Source organism: Montipora capricornis, chromosome 7, assembly GCF_036669925.1.
Source record: "Montipora capricornis isolate CH-2021 chromosome 7, ASM3666992v2, whole genome shotgun sequence".
Taxonomy (NCBI): Eukaryota; Metazoa; Cnidaria; class Anthozoa; order Scleractinia; family Acroporidae; genus Montipora; species Montipora capricornis.
In genome coordinates this window covers 17,393,237-17,412,535 of record NC_090889.1, presented here as the reverse complement: position 1 = coordinate 17,412,535, position 19,299 = coordinate 17,393,237, and the positions used below count along the sequence as shown (strand labels likewise).

General features: G+C 40.1%; 2 protein-coding genes across 3 annotated transcripts in view; both read left to right on the top strand.

The window, feature by feature from the left end:
- Positions 1 to 6,737, top strand: part of LOC138055253 (uncharacterized) — a 14,699-nt gene extending 7,962 nt beyond the window's left edge. Inside the window, exons 6-7 of the mRNA XM_068901232.1 lie at positions 2,510 to 2,621; positions 6,366 to 6,737. Coding sequence (XP_068757333.1) covers positions 2,510 to 2,621; positions 6,366 to 6,482 — 229 coding nt within the window. The 3' untranslated portion in view covers positions 6,483 to 6,737. The remainder of the gene's footprint in view (positions 1 to 2,509; positions 2,622 to 6,365) is intronic.
- Positions 6,738 to 14,018: 7,281 nt separating this feature from the next.
- The window catches only part of LOC138055252 (putative adenosylhomocysteinase 3), a 33,718-nt gene continuing 28,437 nt past the window's right edge, over positions 14,019 to 19,299 (top strand). The window contains exons 1-2 of one of the 2 annotated variants that reach the window (XM_068901229.1): positions 14,019 to 14,226; positions 14,832 to 14,892. In XM_068901229.1, the coding sequence (XP_068757330.1) occupies positions 14,125 to 14,226; positions 14,832 to 14,892 (163 nt within the window). In that variant the 5' untranslated portion in view covers positions 14,019 to 14,124. The remainder of the gene's footprint in view (positions 14,227 to 14,831; positions 14,893 to 19,299) is intronic. The other variant, XM_068901231.1, reaches the window with a different exon arrangement.

Below are 19,299 nucleotides of genomic sequence, written 5' to 3'. Positions count from 1 at the left end.
TGTGTTTAGATGATTGTTTAGATGAGAGTAAGCAAGGGTGACTTTTGACTGCGCAGAAACACGGCTGTGATATCACACGAATTTTGATTGGTTATGTATTGTCACACGCTCGTTTTGATTGGCTGGTAGGAAATATGAGCGTGTATCAAGAAAATCTGTTTCAATCAAGAAGTTAAAAAAACCAGCATTTTCCTTCATTTGCTTAACTATCTTTGAGAAACATTTTCCATAGCCTCATCAGTTATGCAAACCCTCGACAGCGTCTCGGGTTTGCATAACTGTCTCGAATTCTCTCAACTCCCCCTCGTGTTTAGATGAGGCTATGGAAACACGGAAAACGTCCTTTATTGCTTAAACAGTCAGAAATTTAGAAGGCCGCCTCTCTAAACAGTAAGAGTATTTGAGTAGCCAGTTGGGATTCCTACAAAAGGTGTTCTCTTTTTTGTGGCATCATTGTATGTTTCCATCGGTCATTAAAAGCCAAGTATGTATGTATGTCAAGAGAGGATGAGGTCAAGGAAAGAAACTTCAGTTATTTTTAAGTGTCTAGTCTTTCTAGCGCTGGAGCACTAATTGGGGACATTGTCAACTGAAATTAACAATAAACGCAAATCAAGTCTAATGTTGGTTTTTGAGGAGAGGAGAAAACCTGAGTACCCGGAGAAAAACCTCTCGGTGCAAAGTAGAGAACCAAAAAACTCAACCCACATATGACGTCGAGTCTGGAATCGAACCCGGGCCACATTGGTGGAAGGAGAGTGTTCTTCTCGTGATAGTTTTTAAAAAATCAATTTTTTAGTTTCGCAAAGCTATTTTAAGTTCTCGTTTCCAATGCCGCGCATATTCAAAATTTCATTACGTCATACAACTGGCCAATCAGCTGCCTCTCTAAAAATAGCTGCGTAGCTAAAATTATATTTTTCAAAAACTATTATTGGAAGAGGCCCGTGTTCTCTTACTTCATCCTCTCTTGTGTACGGAGAATGTTCTCCAGACTGGAGAAATTTGAACCACTGTTGAGGTTTGCGCATAATGGTGAGTCACGTGACGATGACGTCGTCAATTAGGGAGCTTTCGAAACGATGACGTTCGCAAGATGGCGTCGTATTCCTGCGCCATTCTGTAGAAATTTGACAGTATTCGAGGTTAGGACGACGATATTTGTGCGCGTGCGGCAAGTTTTCGCCTTCTGGACGTCGGCTAATCGCCCTCACCAACGTTGTCGATTTTGGCGCGACTCCTTCAAGTGCCCATATAGGCGTACAGTAGGCATGTCACGCAATCTAACGGCGCCGTCGTACAAACGTTAGGAGGGAGCTTACGAAACCAGGACGGCGACGACGACTAGGAGGACTTCATTTAAAAATACGAGTTCGCGTTATTCATATCACTACAAAACTAGTTCATGTCGTTTCGCCTTAAAAATGTGTAGTAACTGCCGAGGAATTAAACTGATATGAGTGGGTTGGAAGCGTAGAGAGAGAACTGAAAATTCATCGTCATGTTCTAACGTTCTCCACAGAACCTTGAATTTGGTCATTTCACGTCGTTATTTAGGAGATGACGGCAAAGAAATGTACCAAAATGTAAAACGCACGTGCAGAGCGTGCAGAGCCATTGTTTTTGCTCACTAAACCTATGGTTTTTCAGCGTCGTCGTCGCCGTTGGCGTTGTCGTTTCGTAAGCTCCCTAGGGAGCTTTAGCAACGACGACGGGAACGGCAACGAGAACGTCATCTCAAAACATAAATTCCTGTTATTGCAATCACTTCGCGACTATTCCAAGCTTTTTCATAAGACAAAGGTGTGACAGTCCATCAGGAATGAAACCGTTATGAGTGGCGCTTAATTTAGGGAAGAAAATGAAAAATTATTCCAAGTGCCGACGTTCTCCATAAAACCTCTTTAGGGACTTTAAGATCTATGACGCGATCGTCAACGAGAACGGCACAAAGCAACAATATCATTGGTTAAAAGAGGAAAAATAATCGTTCTGCACGTGCGGCACGCGTTTAAGCACATATTTATGCGTTACTCCTCATAATCACGACGTGAAATCACCAAATTTGAGGTTTTGACGAAAACGCGGGCGTACAAATGTTAATCTTTCATTCTCTATTTTTACTCTGAAACCGTTCGTACCAATTTATTTTTGGGATACTTATTTCACATCCTACGACGTGAACGATATGGAATAATCTCGAAAGAGTTACGATATTGCAAAGTTCTATTTTGAGGTGACGTTTTAGTCGACGTCGCCGTCATAGATCTTAAAGTCCCTTTTGTTGTTTTGCTGACGACAGCAAAGAAATGGACAAAAATGCACGTGCAGGGCGTGCAAGGCTTTTGTTTTTGTCCTCTAAATATGCAAATTTGTGACGTCATCGTTGCCGTCGCCGTTGTCTTTGCTAAAGCTCCCTGTTGTCGATTCGCAAGCTCCTCAATGACGACTTGAAGCGCCACAGAACAGTGCTAACTTTTAACGTCTTATTTATTTATTTTTATCTAAGGCTCGCAGCGCCTTTATCCGATGATCAGAAATTTGAAGTGGAAGTTGAACACAGACTCTTAAATGAATGGCCGGAAATCAAGCGAAAAACCTACAGAGCCAATCAGGAACTGGTGAGTAGAATGAGGAGTAATAGCGGGGACTTGGGGATCTACGACGCGGTCGTCAAACGAGAACGCCACAAAACAACAATGTCATTGGTTATAAGAAGAAAAATAATCGTTCTGCGCGCATTTAAGCAGACATTTTTACGGTACTCTGCACAGCAAGTTTGAGGTTTGACGTAGACCTCGTAATTAACAAAATGGAACAAAATTACCTAAAATAGCGTGACCTAGCCCCTTTAAGCAGCAACTTCTTAAGCCAGATTTTTTTTCAGAATTCCGGGAAATTAGATGCACAGCGATTTTTGTAATCGTCGCGAAGTTTCACCTTGCTCTTCTGCAAGGGCATCCAACGAGCAAATTAAGCGAAAAGCCTAGAGAGACATAGACTGTCCAGAGAGATGTTTTTATCACCAAGAAGAATTTGATCTTTTCGGATATCTTAGCTGAAAGTTGAAGTGTCCGAAAATTTTAGGGAACGAAATCTTCATTTCGGAAATTGCTAGCTGAACGTTACCCTCCAGGGAACCATTTGCTCATCCGAAACTGCTAGGAGACCTTTTTAAGTGCCAAAAATTGCAAAAATACCCTCTCCGAAAACGTAAGGGAGTACTTTTTCATGGTTGCCGAATCTTTTAGGTGATGTTTTAGTAAAGAAATTTATAGCTATTTGTAACGTAAAACCGAAATTCTTAGAAGAGTTTGACTCTACCGAACACATATTTCATAAAAATACGGGCAATGAGCAACGTGTCCACGAGTATTATATGTTAAACCATCGAATAAGAGATTTATTATTCCACTACAAAAATGTGTTATTTTGCTTCAATTTTATTTGGTAAGAGTGTTTCTAAAAAAATGCATAATCTGTCCTGCAGGGCGCTTGCGAACGATGTAAACAGCACAGAAAGCCAGCCAAATGTCCTTTATTTGATTGTTTAAACGAAATGACGAGTGACAAGCGATGACAAGCTAACTTCTCAGGCTTTGTATCGTGTTGAAAAAAATTTCTTTCATTGAAAAACTGACGTTCCGTCCGTATTTGCTCTGTTCTAAGCCGGTCAAACCGGGACACTACAGTGTATTACGGTGGGCGTTTTCCATTTACACAAAATTTCCGGAAATTTCGGTGGAAATTTCCATCGGGTGGAAAACGTGTTCCATTTAACTCAGGTCCGTTCGCCGCCCAGTGATTGCGATTCTACGCGCCAAATTTGAAAAATGTGGCCGTGAATAGCCTGGAAGTGGGAAGACCTTTCAAAAGTTGTAAATGGAACACACATTTCCATCGGAAAGTTTCCAACGGGAAAACAGGACTACCTTTTCAGAAGTTCCGTTTATTCCGGAAATTTTCCAGTGGAACGAACCAAAAACGTGTGTTCCATTTACGTCCCAACCGGAATTTCCGGAATTTCTTGGTAAATGGAAAACGCCCGGTAACAGTCTCATATTTTGCGCGTTCTCTTGACCAAATATGGTAAAATGGCGTAATAGTGAATTCCAGTCCTCAAGTAGAGGTAACCCTCACACTTCAGTATCCTTATTGCCAGAAATAGGTAGCAATTGCTTAGACTTTAAAGAGCACGGTCATGCTAAATTTACTGTTTTTAGGTCAAAACTGGGTAGAAATCTAAATTAGTACTCTAGCGCACACACGTATAACATTCCTGATAACACACTGAGGTGATACGAAATATAATATGGCACAAAGAGCTATTCGTATTAAACTTCTGGCGAATTTCTGAGGACAACGTCTCCAAACATTTTTTTCAAGTTTCAATCATTTTCATACCCTCCATCCTTGGCTGTGAACAACAAAGAATAGCTTCAGTGCACTTCAGTGGTTATTGGTAACAAAACAACAGCATCATTTTTTGGTCTTCATTGATGCAAAGACGTCTTTTGGTGTTGTGAAAATTTTTGACTAATATAGCGTGACACTGCCCTTTAAGGGGGGTGGGGGGGGGGGGTGGGGCACTTCGTGTAGGATATCAAAATTGAGCTCTCATCTAATTATTTGTATTTCTGGACATAAGTGCGGATATCGTCCAAACCAGGATTTTTGTTTTTCATGCATTACGACAGTTGTTTAAGCATTGAAATGTTGTGCACGAGGTTGCGGGATCAAAACCTCCGGAAGGACTAACACTCAAGGTCTTTGAATAACCGAGGAGAAAAGTGCTGCATTTGTAGTGTGCATCTGCAAATGGTTAGACACTATAGTCTTCTCGTCCCACAACGTACCCGATAATGTTCGTAACCCTGTGGGACGTGAACGAACCAACCCACAAGCTATTTGCAAAGAGCAGGACATGAAGTTCCCGGTGTTGTGGTCTGTCCTCTGTAGTATGTCATGGATGTCATGGTGATAGCACTCGCCTCCCACCAATGTGGCCCGTGTTCGATTCCCGGACTCTCGGCGTCATATGTGGGTTGAGTTTGTTGGTTATCTTCTCTGCACCGAGAGGTTTTCTCCGGGTACTCCTATTTCCCCTCTCCTCAAAAACCAACATTTCACTTGATATGATTTGTTTTAATTGTTAATTTCAGTTTACAGTGTCCTCAATTACTCCCCCAACGCTAGAGCGACTAGACACTTAAATAACTCTCCTTTCCTTTTCCCGTTTCTCGAAAGTCCCGATAATTTTTCGGGCCCGAAAAGACATTTACAAAACTGTCATCCACTCTTTTTGCAAAGTTACTCTTTTAACAAGTTGTCAAGATTACAAAAAGTAAAATTACTGTGAAGTTTGATTTAAGTCATCCTCGTTCTTGCGATCTGTGACAATTGTCACATTGTCACACCCGAAAAAGTCCCGAAAAGTTTCGGGACGTTCGAAAAACGGGCCCCGTGTTCTTTTGTTGACTTTCCATGGGCATTGTCCCTTAGTGTATAAATAATAATAATAATAATATTAATAATAATAATAATAATAATGATGATGATGATGATAATAATAATAACAACTTTATTTATTTCACTTACTTACATTAACCCTTTCAGCCCCGAGGGGTTCCCCATTGACGAGTAAAATCGTCTGGCGTTAGACAGAGTAAAATCTATAAGTGGCACTATTGGGAGTGAAAGGGTTAATGGGGACATAGTTTTTGAGTGAATCTACAATCTTGGACAAATTAAATGGAACATTGAGACCACCCCTCCGCCCAAAATCAGTGATGGGAAAATGGCGCGTTTTGGCTTTCACACACCTTCATCCTTGATTTGGGAGAGAGGGGGCATTTCTGTTTCATTTTATTCTGTCCAAGATTGTAGCTGTTGTTAACCCTTTCAGCCCCGTGGGGTTCCCCATTGACGAGTAAAATCGTCTGGCGTTAGACGGAGTAAAACCTATAAGTGGCACTATTGGGAGTTAAAGGGTTAAAGAAATAGAAATGATTGATAATAAAAATTCAAAATTCTATAAAATTACGAATTCCATGATGCAGAGATATTAAAATCATACAATCGAATTATACTAATGACGGCTAAACCAGTGTCCATAAAACGCCCCGAGTATAAAAACATATAGACCGTGTATCTCAAATATCCGCACTAGCTACATTTATTTTACAGTCTAATGATTGCTCTATCTTGCTACGAAACGGCGTTCGCGAACCTCTAACGCATGCATGTACCGATCTTAAGAGTTCAAACGAAATCTGTGTCCTGAGCCAAGTGATTACAATATGATAAGGCTCGGTATCTTTCTGAGCTATCTTGTCTGATAATGATCTTTTGTGCCATATCACCAGGAGAGATTGCGGTACTTTCAGTCAACACGCGGTGTTGGTGTGTTTAAGAAGAGAGACGAGAATATTGGGGAAAAGGTCCAGAATGCAAGAAATGATCTTCGGACGAAAAGCACGTGATGGAAATCGCATAACCAATGGACAAGGTTCAAGAGAAGGGAACAATTAATCGACTGCTTTGTCTTAATAAGCACTTTTTACAGAAAAGCAGCGCAATGGAATTAAAGGGAAACTGTATTTTGAGTCGACGGAAACTCTTACAGCTGCTGCTGATCTCGGGAAAAGTAAAACTGCATATCGTAGTCGGATTGTTTTACTGGTGCCAAAATAGACCTCTTCCATAATGGAGGCCAAATAAAATATTCTTCTGATTCACTGCTAATAAGCCTTACTAGACTCGCTACGAAGAGCAATTTTCAAAGGAATATTTGTTTCAAAATGAGGGCTGTAGCTCTACTTAACATAAAAAGGACGCCGCCATTTATAAATTTCTACGAGGGAATCTTTGCTAACGTCATTGTTTACATTTTATCTCATTAACATACGAGTTTGTGTCGAATAGGCCTTTTGCAACAAACGATCACATGGTACAAAATCCGCTATGCTGGAGGGCAAGCTCATTATTATGCCCCCACTGGGACATTAAAACAAAGAGACCTGAACCAGTCAAGCTTGACTTGCCTTTGTTTTAATGTCCCAGTGGGAGAATAATAACGAGCTTGCCCTCCAGCATGGCGGATTTTGTACCATGTGATCGTTAGTTGCAAAAGGCCTATTGACTTCAAAAGGTAAAAGAACTTGTTGAACTTAGTTAAATCCTTTTAGCTTTGATAAACAGCCAGTTATTAGCCATCAAAAACGGATAAATTCGTGGGTCTCAAAAGTCGTATCGACCCGATACATTATTTGTAAAATTTCGAATTTTCAAAGCATCATTGCTCAGAGATTATGACGTATATTGCGTTCAGATTTGTAGAGATAGCTCATTATGCAATGCGCTTTCAATATTCAGTACTTTAATCTCGGCTGACTGATTAGAAAACGATACGGCTTGCGCTAATTAGACAAAAAATGTAAACAAAGACTCCCCTATTGGAACTGGTGCCCAGAGAGGAAAGATTTGCCTCGTTCGCATATGCCCATCATTTTCTAATCGTTGAGCAAATAAACCGAACATTAAAAGTCAGCTGTCGCTGAATATTAGGCCATTTTCGAGTTCATGTCTGCTTCCTCTTCAAAGCTAGTCTTAATGTGAAGTTGTTGTGATGGTAATTATTTCTACTATACATATGAATGAAGACTTATTTTCGTAAGAAAACCTTTGCACTTAGAATCGCTTTGAAGAGAAGGTAGACATGAACTCGGAAATAGCCTATACAACTTATTCCAAAATGGCCACCATTTTAGTATTATTTTCTTTCCTTGCAAATTGGCCTCGCTTTCAAACGTTAACTTCAAAAGAATATTTAACCTTGAACGAGGCTAATTTGCGATCGAACAAAAAAAATACTAAAATGGCAGCCATGGAATAGGGTATATTTAACTCTGTTTTATCGTGTAATCTCTTTAAGACCGCTGCAGTACAATTTGTTAATTTTACAAAGAACTTATGGGCTGCACTCAGCAGAAAGTTATGCTTCGTGCTAACGCCGCCGATGTTGATCAACTCGGGTACACTCGGAGAAAATGCGAGTGCTCCTTCGTGGAAGTCGAACCTACGTTGACTTACCGATTATTAGTTTCGATGCTCTACCGCTGAGCTATCGGAGACTCGTTGGAGCCAGGCCGTACTGCTGAGACCGACATTGTCAAAATAGTGTATTCTCGCAGTTATAGTGACGGGGATGATTAAATGTGAAATGCTAACCCCGATAAATGAAAGAAGAAACGTATCTTTTTTTTTCCCACATGAGCGGGAATACTCGGAAAAATCCGGGAATTCTCGGAGAATCCGAGTGATACTCGGGGACCACTCGGAAAAATTCGAGTGCTCAAGATTCTCCGACTGGAGACTCATGGGAGTTAAGCTGCTCGCAGCGACAAATTTAATTAAAATTAGCGAAAGCAGCGTTGTCGCACTGTGTGTACAATTCCGACGATAAGTCTCTGCGACAAGATATAAATGAACCAATTAGAGAGCGCCATATGGTCCACCACATTGAATTACAAAACTAGTTCACATTCCCCCTCATACGATATTACTGCGTGTGCACCCAACCCAATCTCCCGCCTAATAATGTATACAGTCTACAATAGACCTTTTTGCAGATACGGCGGCCATTTTGATTTCTATTGTTTCGAAAGACATTATGGGATGCTCAGGGGGCAAATTAATATGCATTTGCCCCCTGGGCATCTCTTAATAGCTATTTCAAACAGAAATCAAAATGGCCGCCGTATTTGCAATAAGGTCTGTGGTAACTGAAGCCTGTTAATGCAGAGTATCTAGATTTTCATTTCATTATGATCGCGGGTGCTCTTGGGGGTTCCAGCAGAAAAGAGGTAAATGTTACATTCCCGGACAGGATTTGAACCCGAAGCACCCACTTTGAAGGAACTGTTTTTATCCACTTAACCACTAAAGCTCAATTGGCTGATAATTGTAACGATTATTTACCAACAGTATTTAGTATACGTATATAAAATCATTACTGAACAGTGGTTAAGTCTAGTGCTTGATTTTACAATGGTTAGCTTTCTCTTCAGGTTTGGTAACCGACATTTTCTTAGCGAGTGATAATACACATTTACAGCCCTGGGCATTCGGAAGAAAAAAATATATTGGCATATAAAAAAAAAAACTATGTTCTGGCAGTTAGCGACGTGTTAGTTTACTGTTTAAGTGAAAGGATTATAAATCGAACATTTCCAGGTTCCCAGCGACTTCAGGCATAGGGGGTTCGGGTTTTAAAAATAGATATTCATTTCCCATAATCCCTATCAAGCGCTAAGCGTCCTAAATTGACGATAATTCGCCCATGTCACACGGCGGCCATATTGTCCCGGGAGACCAAAAAAGCTTTGTTTTACCACGCCAAGCCTCGCAGTGGAAACCATGGGGGTGAGGCTTGGCGTGGTAATACAAAGCTTTTTTGGTCTCCCGGGACAATATGGCCGCCGTGTGACAAGGGCGAATAGTCAAACCCTCAACAGCACCAGCGAACATAATATAATTAAATGAAAATCTAGACACTCTACATTAAGGCTTGGTTTTCATCACTAGCGACGCAAGCATAAGCAAAAGGAACACACGCAAGCGCATTTATTTGTTGTTAATTAGTGTCTATTTTTCTAACAAAAGGCTCTAATGAACAACAAACTACTGAGTTTGCGTATGCTTCTTGTGTTTATGCTTGTTTCGCTAGTGAAAACCAGGCTTAGCACGCTTCAGTAACCATTGTAGACAGTAAACATTAGGGAATTTAAGATCTACGACGGCGACGGTCGACGAAAATGTCACCTCAAAATATAACTTGGCTCTATCGTAAGTCTTTCGCGATTATTCAGTCTAGTTCGCGTCGTACAATGTGGGCAAAGTATCCTAACAATAAATCCGTTCAAGCGGTTTCAAAGTTAAAATAGAGGATGAAGGATTCTCTGTTGCATGCTTACGTTGTCGTCAAAACCTCAAATTTGGTGATTTCACGTCGTCGTTATGCAGAGGACCGCAAACATACTTGCTAAAATCCGTGCTGCACGTGCAGCACGATTATTTATGCTCTTTTAACCAATGATGTTATTGCTTTGTGGCGTTGTCGTAGTCGTCGTCGTTTCTTAAATTCCCTATTATTTGGGTGGAGACTGGGATGGTGCACCGAACAGGCGTCGTGTCGCAACGACTTGTTTTGCAAGTAGTACACACGGAGCGACTTCTCGCAGAGACCTGTCGTTGCGCCTATTGTGTTTTGGCCTTTATAGCACCCATTTAGAAATCACTGGTGATCCTTGCAATCTGATTGGCTCTCAGCAGTGCGATTTATTCCCAAATCGCCCTATTTTTGCTCTAAATCGCACCATTTCCCCAGCCAATGAGAATGGTCCACTAAAACAAAACAACCAATCAGATTTCAAGGCTTGTTTAAGGTAACCAATCAAATTGCAGGAAAATGAAAGACAAAGAAAACCACTGTGTGGCCAATTTTGCAACTTTCGTTCCCAACTGGATCAATAAAATATTGTCACTGACTAAAATCCTGTATTTTAGCGATTAAATAATCATTGTGTGATTTCTAAATGGATGTAATAAAGTGGTAATTGAACTTTGTGTCGTGCAATTTTGGTCTGAAATCATACTTGTGATATCAAATCGAACTCGCACTGCGCGCTCGTTCGATTTTGAAATCAGTATGATTTCAGACCAAATTATTAAATTGCACTCCACTCAGTTCAATTAGCTTTATTTATTAGATGACCAGTATTTCGCCGATTATCAAACGCAAAAGGCTTACAATCTGGCCCTAGCTGGTTGCTCGAAGCATGGTTAGTGCTAACCAGCGATAAATGAAATACCATGGAAACCTATAGGTTTTGGTATCTCTTAAACAACGGTTAGCCCTAACCAGGCTTTGAGCAACTGTCCCCTCTCCAGTTTGTTGATTACGACTTGCCCTCTACACACAAGCACGTGCGTTAATGACGTAAGCAATAGCGTCACTGACGTCGGCATAGTACCAAGACAAGCAAACACATGCATCCGAAAGAGCGGGAAAATTGACGCGTGCTATCGAGGCACAACCCCACTGATTTGAGATTGTGGCGCGGCCGTGATATTTTAGCCAATCAGTAAGAGAAGATTTGCAACTCTCAAGTACTTGCTTCGATACTCATTAAGACCACGTGTAAGAGGGGATTTGACAGTTAGAGGTGTTTCTTTGTTTATTTATCAAACAAGCACAGGAGCCCATCTGGAGCGTGCAACTTTCATACAGCGTCTGTGAAATGGCGTTTTCACGAGTAGTTTTATTTTTAGACTAGCCCTTCCCGCGAATTAGGTCAAAAAACAAAGGCAGCTCTGGTTCGGTGACCCTATGACGTCAGCTTAATTTCTTGTAATTGGTCATCGAGCTCCTGTGGGAGTCTCGTTCGCGGGAAATTCAATCTAAAAATAAATCGCTCTGTGAAAACGCCGTTACACGAACACAGTAGAGTTGTAGGCTCCGGGTCATGGGTCCTGTCAAGCAAATACAGTGTGAAAGCCAGGTGCTTAAATAGCTTGTTGTCAGCAGCTACTTTTACATGTGATATATTGCATTGACTCACCACATTTGCCTCCCCAGATATCGTGAACAAATTCTTTAGTCCTTATATGCCGTTACACGGCAGAAACGTTAGTACTCATGGGATGTAATGGGGACCAATATATGCGTTCCGTAGGTTTTAGACATTTACTGGGATATTTTATCTCGGGTCGTAGAAATTGTGAGCTGAGGGGCTTGTCAGAAATTAGCAGGGGAGGGGGGGGGGGGGCGTGGGGGTGGAAAACCGGGAAGGGTCACAGTTTTTTGAGCCCTTCAAAAGGGATGGCCATGAAAAAAATAGACAGCAAAACAGGGAGGGTCACAAGAAAGTGAGCCATTGTGATCATAAAGGGATGCTTTAATATTATGTTATAACACGAATACAAACAAGGTACAATATGAAAATCATGCCATACAAAATATTTCCTGGCATATGAACAAGCCAACTTGTTGATAGTTTTGAACGCAGTGCGTGTATCTTGATTTCCGGTGTTAGAAACTATTGTCATCCTGTTGAGGCAAAAGTTTTTTTGGTCCTGTCTCCAACAGAGATATCACTTGAATGTTAGGTTTGTACTGAACCATTTTTCTTCTACAAATGTATAACAATTTTTTTTTTTTGGAGGGGGGTGTCAAAGAATTTTACGGTAAGTTCCAGGTGAAGGTCAAGACATTTTAATTCCTTACCTAGGGAGGGTCATTTTATTTTCGCCGCTTTACTAAAAATCTCCCCCCCCCCCCTCCCCTGCTAATTTTTGACAAGTCCCTGTGTGTGTGTGTGTGTCCAGAGGAGAGGTACGTCTTCCCAAACGTCATTCGTAGTCGCCGTGGCAAGTGCTCAAGAGAGAAGAGTGATCACCTCAGTCACGTACCCTTCGTGTCCTTGCGTGTCCTCGCGCGCCATAACTTCGAGAAGGCGCGCCACGTGTGTTATCGAAGGTACTGCTGTTCTTAGCAGGAGCATACGTCAAAATAAAATGTTGGTTTTGATATAGGATCTTGGTTTGTATTGAGACGAAAGGTCTCTTCCATGCGTCATCACTCATATCGTCATCACTTGTATCGATATTCAATAGATACTACGTAGATATCGTTACAGGTGTTTTGTGATTCGTTTTTTCAGACTATTAGCCCTATATCGCCCGCTGTCACATGCTACCAGAATCGATGGCTGTTTCAAGATATGTCGTCATTATATTGTTAATGTCTCCCTTGGGTACCTAATAATAGGTCCCCAACATTCTATTTCTCGAAACTGTTGTTTCGAAATAATCAGTGCTTCCTCTGTGTTTCCTCACCACTTGATATATTTCGGTAGCATGTGACAGGATTAAGGCTTTGTTTTCAAGTTTATCGTAGTGTGCTAGCGTATTCTTCTCTGTTCTTTTGCAAACCTTCATCACAAGGAACCGGTTATTTTTACTTAAGTGAAGAGCCTTAATCAGAGATTGTTTCGATATCTCTTCAAAACATTCTGTGAGAGTTTCCTGCTAACTTCCTTCCGTCCGTCCTTCCTCGCTCCAGTTTTCATTGATGTCTTAATCTTCATCCAATTTAATCAAAAACTTAAATATTAATCTCTTTTAAAATAATCGCGGTCAACTTAATCAGTCCAGGTTCAAGTATTAGATTTAAAAAGTATTGACTACTAGACGTTGTAACTGTATGTTGGACCTGAGTGGGCAGCTCGAAAACCCTTTAATTTATTTATATCGGTCTTGAAAAGATCGGTGCGATCTTTGACTTGTGGTGGAACTTTGAACGAATTAAAATAAGATCAGTACACTGGCTTCATAATTTCTTACGAGAATCCGAAATTATTATTAACCAGACGAACAAAGAACGGCTAAAAAATAACTAAAAAATATTTCGTGACCTTGTCAAGGAATAAACCATCACTATAAAGGTCAATATAAACCTCTATAAAGTGATGTGGCTTATTTGTCTGACTCTGAACTTAACTGGATACTGCAATGAGATTGGAACCTAAAAAGTCAAAATTTGTAATGACTCCAAAGTCCTCAATATTTTAACACTCGAAATATTTTTCTTGCCGTTGTACTTAAGTTTCCCAAGTAATATTTGTATTTAAAACTGCAAATTGCCTTTCATCAGTCAACGACCAATGGCAAGATCACGAAACTATTATTGTTGCATCTCGCTTCATCTTTTTTGAGTCAGAGTTTTGCGATAAAGCAACGCAGATAAATACAATAATACTATAACAAAAACAATCGAATATAATACAGTGCCCAAATATGTCACAATATTTTAAAGTTACGTTTCAAAACTTGCCATTTAAAATTCCCATATCACCTTTGAGGCTGTTTTTTGTCTCTTTCCAATACCCGCGCGGTTGCCACAGTGATGTGACATCACCAGGCAATATATACTGAAGGCTCGGTTTCGTAAACCATTATGATGAGTTATATAAAAGGACATTGCAACTTCGATGAGTAATGAAATATACATGATGCCGGTAGGGCTTCGTCGAATCGACCTTTGTTGAACGAAATCACTTCATCATGTCGGATTCTATGTGGAATAGGAAAAACTCTTTCGCCATCAGCTCTTACTCGGCGAAGACTCCTAAACCAGAGCCTGAATCTAATACTCCAAGTAGAAAAGTAAGTTTTCTCTGTCCCTTACTCTCCTTTCCTTGATTTGCGACATCCGGTCGCGTCGAGGAGAGAAATTATGCTTGTAGTTGATGTATTTCATAACCTATTGCTCACGCGATTTTGGGACGAAGCTGAAACACAAATGCTAAATTAACAAGCGATACCATGGCTCTTTTCGTTTAATTGTTTAAGATCAGAGAAAAGGGTGATGTGATACAAGCGGACGGAGAATCAATTTCACTTGTTTAGAGGAGCTTTTTGTTTCCGAACCATTGTCACTAAAGTTACCTTCGTGCGAACGACGGACGGTATTCTTATATACGAGCGTTTTATAAACCTATTTAAGCTCAATTTTGTGACAATGGTTCTGTTATTACTACTTGGAAACATTAAAAAGTTATTTAATGATGGGAAATTTAGCAAAACCCGGGGTAAAAAAAGCGTCAACTTTTGAAGGGAATTAATCGAGGTAACGACCACGCTTGTTGCGGATTCTGCACGCACGCAACAGCCTTTGTGATTACGATATTTTTTTCGCTGCTCTCATGTGAGTTTTGAATAGTTTGCTAACTTTAATTTAGAGGTATTGATATTTGCTATTCAATTTTCAGTATATTCGTCCGCAGTATTCTCATCGTTCGTTGTCGAGGAGTAGTTCAATCGACAGTTCAGGTTAGTCATAGTAAGATTTGACAAAGTTTCATTGTGGATATCAATTCAGAGAAAAATTGGTGAATTGGTTTTTATTTCACAATTAAGCTTAAGGGCAGAATTGCCACGCAATTTGGAGTTTTTTAAACCTTAAGTGACATGCTCTAATATTATTTGACTAAACAGGTCTCGCTCGCAATTTAAAACACCGGGAAGAGAAACGCACAACATTGCAACTCAAAACCGTAATAGAGAGAAACTGAAACCGTACAAGCAGTCTTCTCTCTATTTGGTTTTATTCGAAAATTATCGATGACAATTTCACAACTTACAATCGAGGAATTCATGTTGATCAACGTTTTCAACCAGTTTTCTCAAGTACAAATGTTGTAATCAAATCGCCGGGAAAATAATACGCCGGTACGGTTGCGTGACCTTTTGGCATGAATGAACTTTGTCTTAACGCAAAACGGAAAAGACGGACTCAGCCAGAGCGGAAATAAAACCATTTACTCCTCAAACAAACAAACTTTGTGGCAATACCACCATTTTCATTAGGTTTTCGTTTTAAAAATTGCAGGCTTTTTGTCCTGACGTAAACAAAACAGGACTTTGCTCTTATTGTTGTTTAAAGTTATTTTACGAGTTAATTCGTCGTACTTAGCTTCACATGAACGCGAGTGACATTTAGAGATTTATCTCTGATCGCTATTCTTAGTTCTCATATTCGCTGTTTAGTTATCAAGCGTTCTCAAGAATATTGCCTCAGTTTGTCTTTTCAAATGTTTTGATGATAAATTCGTCGCTGTTAGCGTCAAGTCATTCTGAATAATATTTTTACATCACAACTACGGGAATATTTTCTCACGAAATCAATTCAAAACGGAACTTTCTTCATTAATCTCGCAAAAGGATATTGCACATTGTATTGCAAAGCAAAAATGAGATTTCCCGTGGGCCATATTACTGCGTGTTTTGGAATTATACTTCTGCAAATATTGCGTGACTGCGATTAAGTGTTCTGTTCCTGAAATGTACAATTTTAATAGCACTTCACAGAATACAATGGTTTCGAAGGAGGTTCTCTCGAGTTTCGCCGAACTGAGAGTTAGCATCTTTTGTTTTTCTTTAAAAAAAAAAGTAGAACAATTATCAAAGGTGTAGAATTCTGCGTGACATGCCACCCGCAAGGTGCTTTAGAACTCGGCTGGAAGATGTAAATCGCGCGATGGTTTACGAACTCGCACTCGACATTTGAAATATCGAAAGCTGAGTGTTGAGCGATCTTCACGATTAAGGCTCTCAAAGCGATTTTTATCGATGTCTGGCGTATTGCATAGGCATTTATTCAGGACGAAAAGAATCGCCAATGTATTGTGGCAACTGGAGTGTGGCCGGCGGTTTCAAAGTCCTAACTCTTACGCTTTATTCGCTCTGAGCACCAACGTGACTCTCTCATGCTTCTTTCTTGTTTGTGCTCGAACCATGACAAAGCATTTCTACCTTGCTTCTCGTGACTTTATGGACTATATAATCTTGAAATTCTAATATACATGCAATAGATTTCATAAAGGACTCAAAAGTAGCTCTTGAAGATGTCGAGCGTCGACGTTCTCTTGCACAAATATCGGCGCGTGACGGAACTTATATTTTGTTGCCAATGTGTCTTCACATGAGTAACACGTGTTAAGACGCGTCACACGTTCCACGTTCCACGCTACACCGCTGTTATCTTGACCTTTGGAGAGAAAAAAAGGACATTTGTGTGGAAAATCTTTTCAACCTTTCATCATTCAGAGATAACCACTTAAAATTACAACATAGATCCTGAAAATGTCGCGATTCCATTTGATCCAATTAAATTCGGTTTCAGAGTTTTGTCGGGTTTTTAATATATGGATTTGATTTATAAACCGCTTGTGGAAATTTGAACTTAACAGAATTTAATACTAATCTCAATCTGTACGCACCTGAGCTTGGGAACGTATCAGTCACTCCTTGCTTTAACATTATCTGTAACGGAAAATTCAGTTTGCAAGCGCCCAATAAAAGTAACATGCCAGTTGAAACTGCACATGCGCTAAAGAAGTAACATTGTCGATAAAACGTCTTGACGATTTTTCTTAAACTGCTTGAACCGAAACCTCCTCTAATTAACCAACAATGCGTGGTGTATAATTATCAATGTGATCTGTGCGATGCTACAATATTGGACAAAATAAAATGAAAAATTAGCACTCCCCTCCCCGCAAAATCAATGATGAATCCGCGTGCATGTTGGAGTCCGCCATTTTTTCATCATTGGAATTGGGGGGAGGGGTGGTCTTCATTTTCAATTTGAAATGTCCAAGATTGTAGCACGCGAGCAGGCTCTCCGAGGGACTGGGGGTTGGGGGTAGAATGAGAGAGAGTATATCGGTTACACTAGCCGGTACTTGCACCAACGTATTGATGAACACCGTTTTTCAGCAATCGGAAAGCACTTTAATTTCAAGGAGGAGCACGGAATTTAACTGTCGGCAACCGTCCTGAAGAAATGCAACAGAAAACTAGACTGTCTAATTTTTGAGACAGTAAAGAAGAAACCAAGCTTGAACACGCAATCGGACTCTATTCGCCCAAAACTATTCGTTTAATTTGAACATACTTAACATACATACATCTCTCTTTGCTTAACCTCACACCCCATAAATTAATTAGTCAGGTTAAAGGTTTTGTTTTGTCACTCGAAAATGATGTCATCATTGGCGACATCGAAACGTTGTTTAAAACATATTTCGTTAATTTTTATGCTTAAATGCTTATCTAGATTTTTATGTGTATATTGAAATTAATATTTTGTTGTTGGGGGACGTGTACTCTCAAAGAGCCACATTTTCCGGTAGTTCAGTTTATTTTTCCCATGTTCCTAAATGTGTCAGTTCTTGTTGTTTTCACCTTGAAGAAAGGACAAACTCTTTAATAGTAAGTCCGATGTATTCTGTATAATCTTTGTTCCGCTTGCTCGGCACAGCATCAACATGACTCCTACATGTTACTGTATTAGCCGCAAAAAATAAATGCATGCAGATTAACTAGCCTTGAGAGAACCCCTTTTTTTTTTCAAATCCTTTAGTTGTATTTGGATAAAAAGATACACTTGTTGCTGTATCAAATATTCTCCGCCTTCTGTCTTCTGTAGCCACTGTCGCGGACACCTTAATTTACAGTACTAATACATTGGTGCTGAAAGGTTCAAATTCGTACGAAACTTTTCAGTATCACGTTAAGCCTTCGCGCCTTTCGTCTCTTCACTCCGTTTCCTGTCATAGCACGCAAACTGGTTCTCTCTGGGGTCGCTTTGCTCCGACAAGACTCGGACGACACAGCTCGTTATTTCCGCGTGGTACATGAAGCGCTCCATATACAAGCTCTCATGACATTCCGTGGTTAGATTTGCTTCTTCTTCTTCTTCTTCTTCTAGAACCTCCTCTACTGCGTCTTTCATTAACATGCGGATTCTTAAATTCAAAGGTCAACCGACAAATGCGTTTTTCGCTACCGTCAATCAAATGTTCGGCGGCTCCTCCCAGCTTCCGATTAGGTTGACTGAACTGGGCTCAACGATGTGATTTGATTACTACGCGCTCGACAGTAGTCGGATGTTCGGAGGAGCCGCCGAAAATTAGATTGACGGTAGCGAAAAACGCATTTGTCGGTTGACCTTTGAATTAAAGAGTCCGCATGTTATTGAAAAGCGAAGTAAATCTGAATAAATGAAGATTCTGTATAGGCCATTCAGGAATTGCGGGCGAGTTTCAAATTTGAAACCAATTGATAAAATGACACCATCACATGAAAGATAACATTGAATTTGGCCATCTGTCCAAGTTTGATGCATTTAGGTCGAACAGAGACCAAGTTACGGAACTTAGAACATTGTTAAAAATCCATACAAACTTCTCTAATTTTGAGGTTGCGTCCCCCAAAACGATATAAACTCTTAAAAGATTTTATCAGATTTGGGGTAACTGAAAAATCCTGTCATGGACCTACTATTTGGAAATATTTGAGATGAAAATCACTTTGTTTGCCTATTTTTATGAAGATTACAAAAATCTTAAAATTTTAAGAGTTTATATCGTTTTGGGGAACGCAACCTCAAAATTAGAGACGTTTGTATGGATTTTTAACAATGTTTTAAGGTCTGTAACTTGGCCTCCGTTTGATGTATCAGATGGTCAATCTCAATGCTATCTTTCATGTGATGCTGTCAGTTTATCGATTGGTTCAAATTTGAAACTCGCCCCAGTTCCCTGCGCAATTCCGGAATCAAAATAAGTTCTTACTTGGCTTCTTCGGTCATGCATCCTACTACTGAGGGGGAGATGGTGTGTTAAAACTTCGGCCGCTGACCAACTCCTAGGGGCTTTTAATAAGTGAGGAGAA